Source organism: Schistocerca cancellata, chromosome 3, assembly GCF_023864275.1.
Source record: "Schistocerca cancellata isolate TAMUIC-IGC-003103 chromosome 3, iqSchCanc2.1, whole genome shotgun sequence".
Lineage (NCBI taxonomy): Eukaryota > Metazoa > Arthropoda > Insecta > Orthoptera > Acrididae > Schistocerca > Schistocerca cancellata.
In genome coordinates, this window is record NC_064628.1 from 640,551,671 (window position 1) to 640,559,978 (window position 8,308).

Consider the following 8,308-nt stretch of genomic DNA (forward strand, 5'->3'; position numbering starts at 1 on the left):
GCAATGATGAAAAAGGAAAAAATGGATAAAGATGATCAAGAAAAAATGATGGAATTTTTGCAGAAGCAAATTGAAAGAGGAAGAGACTGTTCAAAGCCAGTATCCAGTACCTATACAGAATTTGTCCGACAAAATGAGGAAGAGAAATTGAAATTAAATCTGAACCTCATTAACTTGAAGAAGAAAGATGATGTTAAAACTGAATTTAAAATGCCACTTTTACCAGGAAACATCGCAGGGTCTGAACAAAGTAAAAAGAGATCTCTTAATGATACTGCTAGTGAATCTGAGAAAAAAAAGGTAATGAAAGAAAAAGCCAAAGCATCTGCATTGGATGCTATCATTAATGAAGAGGAGGCAAAAAAGGAAAAGCTCAACCGGAAGGATTATTGGTTGACGAAAGACATTGTAGTCAAAATTATTACAAAATCTCTAGGTGACAAATATTACAAGAAAAAGGGAGTAATTGTAGAAGTTATTGACAAGTATGTGGCTGTTGTTTCTGTGTTTGAAACAGGGCACAAGCTTAAATTAGACCAAGCACATTTAGAAACTGTTATTCCTGCTGTTGGTCGTAAAGTGAAAGTTGTGAATGGTGCATATAGAGGTTGTGAGGCAGTTTTGAAACATCTTGACGAGAAAAATTTTTGTGTTAGTGTTGAAGTGGCATCTGGTCCATTGAAAGGTCGAATTGTGGAGGGAGTTCAGTATGAAGATATAAGCAAAATTCATGTACCATCTTAACCTAACCCGCATATTACTCTGTGACCATAATGTAAGCTGTCATAATTGTCTGTAGAAATGATATATTTTGTCTATGTTGATGTATAAAACATTATTTTGCATATAATTTAGGAAATGAAAACACTGATTGTATAAGACAGAAGAGAAATATATCTTTATTCACCATTGAAAATTAATTGTGGTTTATGTTCATTCTGTGTTATTACCTTTTTTTTACATAATTCCATAGGACTTGTTACTTGTATGTTTTCATTCAGGAAAGAAGAAACGAAAAACAGATCAAAGAAAAAATGAACACACAGAACAGAAAGGAATAACAAGATGGAAAACTAATAAGAAAAAGAATCCAAAACAAAAAGGTAGTGATTTTGGTTCATTTTCTGTTTGTAGTATTTATTCCCTCTCATCACCACTTTATTTTTACTCATTCATATGAATGAATTTTGTGTTCTGTCTGTTGAATAGTGTGGAGAAAGTGAATATTTGTGCAATGTTATTTTTTCTGTACATTTAAATGACTATTAGTGTGTTGGTATATAGGTTTCAGTTTTATATCTTTATGCCTTAATATTTACATTTTTATGTTGAACATTATGTATGCAGTTTTGTAATATACCTCTGGAAAAAATCTCAAGACAATTAGTGTGTTGGTATATAGGTTTCAGTTTTATATCTTTATGCCTTAATATTTACATTTTTATGTTGAACATTATGTATGCAGTTTTGTAATATACCTCTGGAAAAAATCTCAAGACTTTCTGACCTGATGTTGATCCTGTTCCATATCATTATTGGCTATTAGCAGATGTCTGTCTGCTGTCTTCATTTCAGGCCTTACACATTAACTCAGTTTAGCTAAATATATAATCTAACTACTTTATTCACTGTGTTAATGTTTTGATTTTCTGTGTTATCTTTCTAATGTAACTAGTTCTCTCTTCTAAGACTTAAATTCAACAGTGTGGTTCATGAAGTGGTATTAATTAGTTCACTTTCGTGAAAGACAGAACTTTATCTTGCTGGCAGAAGATAGTGGTCTGAGGTTGGTGTGAGTGGAAAATGACTGGGAAGGCTACTAATTCTGAAGCGAGTAGAGTACCAAGAGTTTTTTCTGTGTGAAGTAAACATTGGAGCACCACAAAGTCTGAAAGTGGACACAGTGAAAGACTATTGCCATTCTGCTTGCTTTGAATAAGAAATATAAGGGAATGGCTAGCAGTGATCAAGGAAAACAGCTGTAATGATGAACTTGATGTGGGCAGCAATTGCCTGTATGGCCCAGAGCCCCTGACATTCTCTCTCCAGAAAACCTTTGGTCTTCAGTATTCAATTTCCCCAGTCTTGTAGTAGAGTCCAGAGCAGAAATGGAGACAAGTGATTTGCATATTGTGCATGGAGACAGAGAATACAATATTACTTAATTTATTTTCACTCTTTGTAATCAAAGTCTTACATCTGCACGAGATTTACCATATATATCATACAATGTTTCATGATCTCAGTAATACGGATGCAGACCCACATGGCAGTATTGTCAATAGATGCCCATATTAAATACTTTCCGTGTTAAAACTTTCACCTTTGAAATTTAAAAATCAGTTTTCTTTTCAGACAAGGTATATATTGATCAATTAAATTTGAGAGTTCAGCCACATATGTAGAGGTTATGTGGCTACACTCCCAAAATTTAATGAATCAGTTATTGTGATACAAAAACATGAAGATGCACATCAGTTTTTACAATGTTTAAATTTTCCTATGTGTAAAAAAAAGTGTATAAGCTTAAGATATCAAAAAAGTTTTGTTCTGCAATGTGCTTACTATACATTTTACTCTATGATTTGTATATTTGCATAAGCACTTACATAGAAATAATACATTTGATCAAGAACAATGCATCCATGAATAAAACTTTCTCACTTTTCATCTTGTCAGTTCTCTAGAATCCTTGAGCTTTCGGCATCAATAACCAGTATCACTGTTAAGATACAACTACTTACTACTAGCATTCATTTTATGTCCTCCTTATGTAGGCTAATGATGGCAGCCTCAGGAACTCTTAAGAGATGTTTGAGTGATACGTGTGTTCAGGGACAAGTGTCGAGCAATTAGGGAAGTTTCACTCCAGTGACGTCGGAGTATGAAGGTTTAGCATTACTGAAAATATCAACTGTTTGTGAATACAACATGTAACTTTGATGTATGAATTCCTGCTCTGATGAGAACTAAGATATTAGAGGAACTGGTGCATATTAATTTCAGGGAAATTTCACTATTTTATATCACCTAATATTTCAGTTTATAGCCTTCTTCTTTGTTAATGTTCTTTCTGTGTGTCCCTTTGGACACAACTTCTTGAGTCTCTTACCATGATATGTTTGGTAATGTCATTTACAGCATTCTTGTTCTAAGTTTTTTCTAAGCTTTCTTACCTTCTATTAAACTTTCTCATAGTTAATTCTGTGTGAAAAATGTCCTAAACTTTATCTTTTTGAGATGCCTACCACTTCATCTACTTCAGACAACTTTAAACACTATCATTTAGTAGGATATTGTGCACATTCTTTATTTTCACCTTGTGTTTCTATGTTGGGAGATTTGAATTGGCTTCAGTAGAAGCAAATTGCATATAGGTTCACCTGCCCACTGGTTAACTGTTGAAAATGGAAGAACAAGCACCTTACAACCCTTGCAACAGGTGGTGAGCACATGCTAGTCAATTCACTGTGTCCATTGATCACCCTGACCATGTAATTAATTAAAAGCTGGGGGTTCACAATGATGTTTGCAGCTCTGATACGTCTGATACTGTACGTTGACTGATATGGCTTTCAGTGCCATTAGCAACTAGTTTATTGTTAAACTGACTCATAAGATCACTTTACTAAGGCCATGTTGTTGTTGTTGTTGTTGTTGTTGTTGTTGTGGTCTTCAGTCCTGAGACTGGTTTGATGCAGCTCTCCATGCTACTGTATCCTGTGCAAGCTTCTTCATCTCCCAGTACCTACTGCAACCTACATCCTTCTGAATCTGCTTAGTGTATTCATCTCTTGGTCTCCCTCTACGATTTTTACCCTCCACACTGCCCTCCGATACTAAATTGGTGATCCCTTGATGCCTCAACACATGTCCTACCAACCGATCCCTTCTTCTAGTCAAGTTGTGCCACAAACTTCTCTTCTCCCCAATCTTATTCAATACTTACTCATTAGTTACGTGATCTACCCATCTAATCTTCAGCATTCTTCTGTAGCACCACATTTCAAAAGCTTCTGTTCTCTTCTTGTCCAAACTATTTATCGTCCATGTTTCACATCCATACATGGCTACACTCCATACAAATACTTGTATTCCTTTTTGCCTGCTTCATTTACTGCATTTTTATATTTTCTCCTTTCATCAATTAAATTCAGTATTTCTTCTGTCACCCAAGGATTTCCACTAGCCCTCGTCAAAGGCCATAACTTTACAAAAATGTTGCAAACTATTCTGCCAATGCTGAATGGATCGAAATCACTCTCCCTGCTCTTGAAGAAATCACTTATCCAGCAGGTTCTTGTTAAATATGACTAGTGGGGACCAGTTACTTAACTGCCTTAGATCAAACTACTCATAATCTCAAGCATTAATAGATTTTTCATAGTTCAATATGTAGTTAGTTGTTGATCCTGTGTCCACCATTTGCATTGTGGATCTCCGTTTGGAAAATCTCACAAACTATCTCATAAGAGGATGCATCCAACAGCTATATTAAAGTTCTCATCCATCTGGGGATGGTGCAACAAACATGATTAAGAAATATCTTTTGATCTGGTCAAATCTTGCTGTACCCATTCCCACTCAGTCTTCTGTTTAAGTAGGGTAACAATATCACGATGTACTAAATTCATTCCAGATAAATACCTATGATAGTGTCCTACCATTACTAAAATTTTTTCTGTAGCTTCTGGCTTCTTGGGCCTGGCCTTATTCCCCTACTGTCGATGATATGTCCCGAGTACTTCAACTCCTTGGCTCCTAAAACAGACTTAGTTTGATAGTAATTCCAGAGTTGAGAAATCTTTGTAACACTTCTTGTAATAATTTGATATGTTTATACCAAGATTTGTCACCGTGATAACATTATCTATGTATGTTGTTATTTTCTGGACTAGTTTACTCCCTAGGGCTTGATCCAATGCTCTCATAAAGATAATAATTGATACATTTAACCCAGAAAGTAGTACTCTGAAATGATACGGCTTTCCTTCAAATACGGAAGCTGTCACAGGGCATCAACCAGAATGGAGAGGGACTTGCCAGTGTCTGGAAGTCAGGTCCATTGATCTTGTAGATATAACACCCTCTAACTTAGTGTCTTCTATTGGCACTGGCTGATTCTGTTCCTTTTCAGTATACTGATTTAAGGCTCGTGCATTCAAGACCATCCTAACATTTCCACAGGATTTTCTCACCAGTAGATCTTCGTTATGCGTTGATCAATTATTTTATTAATTTCTTGAGAGTGGCCTCCTTAAAAGCCAGAGGTGTCATGCAGGGTTTCTTAAAGAATCTTCAAGGAATTAAAATTTTTAATCTCCAACTATTTCCTTTAATTATCCCTGGTTTTTCAGAATGTACTTCCTTGTACTTCCCTTGCACGGTCTTTAGATACTGCTCTTTGTGTTGATTAAGTATCTCACTTTCATTTATTTTATCACAAATACAATGTGTGGTCTCATTCTGGCTTATTTCTGTTTTATTGTTATGCTCTTCATTGTGTGATACCTCACAAATATTGGAATTTGCACAGACTACGTCTCAATTACTCACCACCCTTTCCACATTACCAATCTGGATAAAATTAATTTCTTGTATTGGCTGCAACTTTGGAAAGTTCATCTTTCTATGTTTGAAATCATATCTAAAAACAAAGATGATGTGACTTACCAAACGAAAGCGCTGGCATGTCGATACACACACAAACATACACACAAAATTCCAGCTTTTGCAACCAACGGTTGCTTCGTCAGGAAAGAGGGAAGGAGAGGGAAAGATGAAAGGATTTGGGTTTTAAGGGAGAGGGTAAGGAGTCATTCCATTCGAATCCCGGGAGCGGAAAGACTTACCTTAGGGGGGAAAAAAGGACTGATGCCCATTGGATTTTTCTTTTACTGCTCCATGAATTTGGCACTATGTCTTTAAATTTCCTAGTTCAAACTTTGACAACTTCTTAGAGAGCCCACTGTTACTCTCAAATTAAAACCCCTCCCACCATTCTTATCTGACAAGGCGAGTCCTTCCCATGTTTTCATGTGATGATAACCCAGAATCTACTTTTGAATTACTGTGGCGCACCTCACTGCCACTACTGATCTCGCAATCTTTACACAGCTTTAGTGCCGTAGCATCAGTATCGTCATTATGAGAAACACCTAACAATCCCCATACATTAGCTTTGGATAACTTAATAGTACATAATTCCCCCCCCCCCCCCCCCCCCCCCCCCCCGCCGCCATCTCTCTCTCTCTCTCTCTCTCTCTCTCTCTCTCTCTCTCTCGATAGAGCTAATTTGTTAAACTTACCTTTTACTTTTTCTAAATTAATCTATCACAGTCATGTTGTAGTTTTAAATTGTCTAATTGGTCCTTGAATGTGTCAAGATGCATTTCAATCTCATTTCTTAACCTATTTACTGATTCATCTACATGATGTACTATTTCGACAATTCTATTTTGGGCTTTATTTGTAACAATCTTTAACAATCATCTAGTTCATAAAACTTCTTGGCTGATATAGTTCTTGTTTAGAAATGACTTTAAAACTACAAAGTTATTCAACTACGTGCTCTATTTGGGCTTTCGTAGCATCCTTTTCATCCCTTGATTCCTTAACATGTTTCTCTAACACTTCACTCATACCATGGTTTTCTGTTCCCAAATCTTTGATCCCTGTCTTTAGTTCTGAAATATTATTGGATAACTGTTCTTGTAACTCCTCCTTCAATACTGTGATATTATTTGCTGAATTTTGGCTCACTTATTTTTGAGCTCGACATTATTAGCATCTAACAGTTCTTTCATCTTAACATTACTTTCATTACTGTGAGTGGCCAGAGCCTTTTTAAGAATGCGTGTTCATTCATTCAAAGACCCATGCATTTCAACCATTTTCAGTAGTTACAAGTACATTTACAAAACACTGATGGCATTTATCATTTTTAAAAAAATTATATCCTTTAGATGGCATCATACTGTAGGAATACATTCGTGAAATCTGCTATTGAGATTCCTCATTGACTGCTGCAACATCTCAGCTGGGATACTGTGAATTGCATCCTGAATTCTCTGTTTTATCTCATCCAGGGTTCTTGGTTGAGTCGTGTAGACTTTGCTTTTGAGGTAACCTCATGAGAAAAAATAAGAAAGATAAATTTGGCAGTCTAGAGGGCCAGGGAATGTGAAATCACACAGTTGCCAAACAATTCTCACACATATGCCATTGACTGGTCTGCAGCCTATGATGTCACTCTGTCCTGTTGAAACCAGTCTTCTTGAACATTTGGAAAGTTGTTCACTGCAGGTGTAACAAAAGTTCATAACATTTCCATGTAACTATTAGCTGTGACAATTATTGTGTTTCTCTGTTCATTTGTGAAAAAATACGGTCCGATATTCCCATGTGATGTAACACAACACCATACTGTCACTTTACTAGCGTGTAAAGGGCACTCATTAACGTCATTAGGATTTACACTTGCCCAGTAACGGTAGTTCTGTTTATTCACATATCCTAAGATGAAAATTGCCTCATCTGACATCCACAACTTGTTTAGGAATTCATCTTCATTGTTTATTTTTGTTATCATTTGTTGACAGAATCATAATTGTAACCGGTAATTGTTCTTCAATTGTTGCACCATCTGTAGTTTGTATGGATGAAATTTTAAATCAAGATGATGAATTCTGCGAACACTCTCTCGGGACACTCCAACCACTGCTGCTTGCTTACGAATTGAACACCATGGGCTCCGTAAGACAGACTCGCGTACAACGTCAATGTTAGCTGGAGAACGCACCCTTCTTGGTCGTTCTGTCGGTTTCTTCTTGAGGGCAGATCCAGTCTCTTCAGAGTTATTAATCCAACATTTTATCGTGCATTTCAGTGGAATGGCATAATGATGTCCTAAACTATAAAAATGTCAAAACTCACTCTGTGTTGCTACCAATCTATCATTGTTTTTATAAAACATTTTTATGGCTAACACAGGCTGTTGTCTGTTCCACTGATCCATGATAACTGAAATGGTGGACTGTTTACTCACTAACAGTCATGAACCCTCAGTGCTGCCACCTGCACATGGCTGCCACTACTGATTTCAAACATTCCTGTTATTCTGTATCACCCTGTACAATGGACTAAACATCGATTGTAAACTCATGGTTTAATAACTAAACATTAATAATTGTATATATTTTCTGATTATATAATTACTTATTTCTACATTAGCCCAATATAGCCTATCTTGAGTCCAAAATTATGTAGATAACTATACCGTGTGACCCTTTATATGTCAGTATGCCCA

General features: G+C 36.1%; 1 protein-coding gene across 1 annotated transcript in view; it reads left to right on the top strand.

Moving 5' to 3' along the window:
• The window catches only part of LOC126175584 (DNA/RNA-binding protein KIN17), a 10,752-nt gene extending 9,820 nt beyond the window's left edge, over nucleotides 1-932 (top strand). Inside the window, exon 2 of the mRNA XM_049922444.1 lies at nucleotides 1-932. This exon is cut by the window's left edge and continues 507 nt beyond it. Coding sequence (XP_049778401.1) covers nucleotides 1-744 — 744 coding nt within the window. The 3' untranslated portion in view covers nucleotides 745-932.
• Nucleotides 933-8,308: the final 7,376 nt, after the last annotated feature.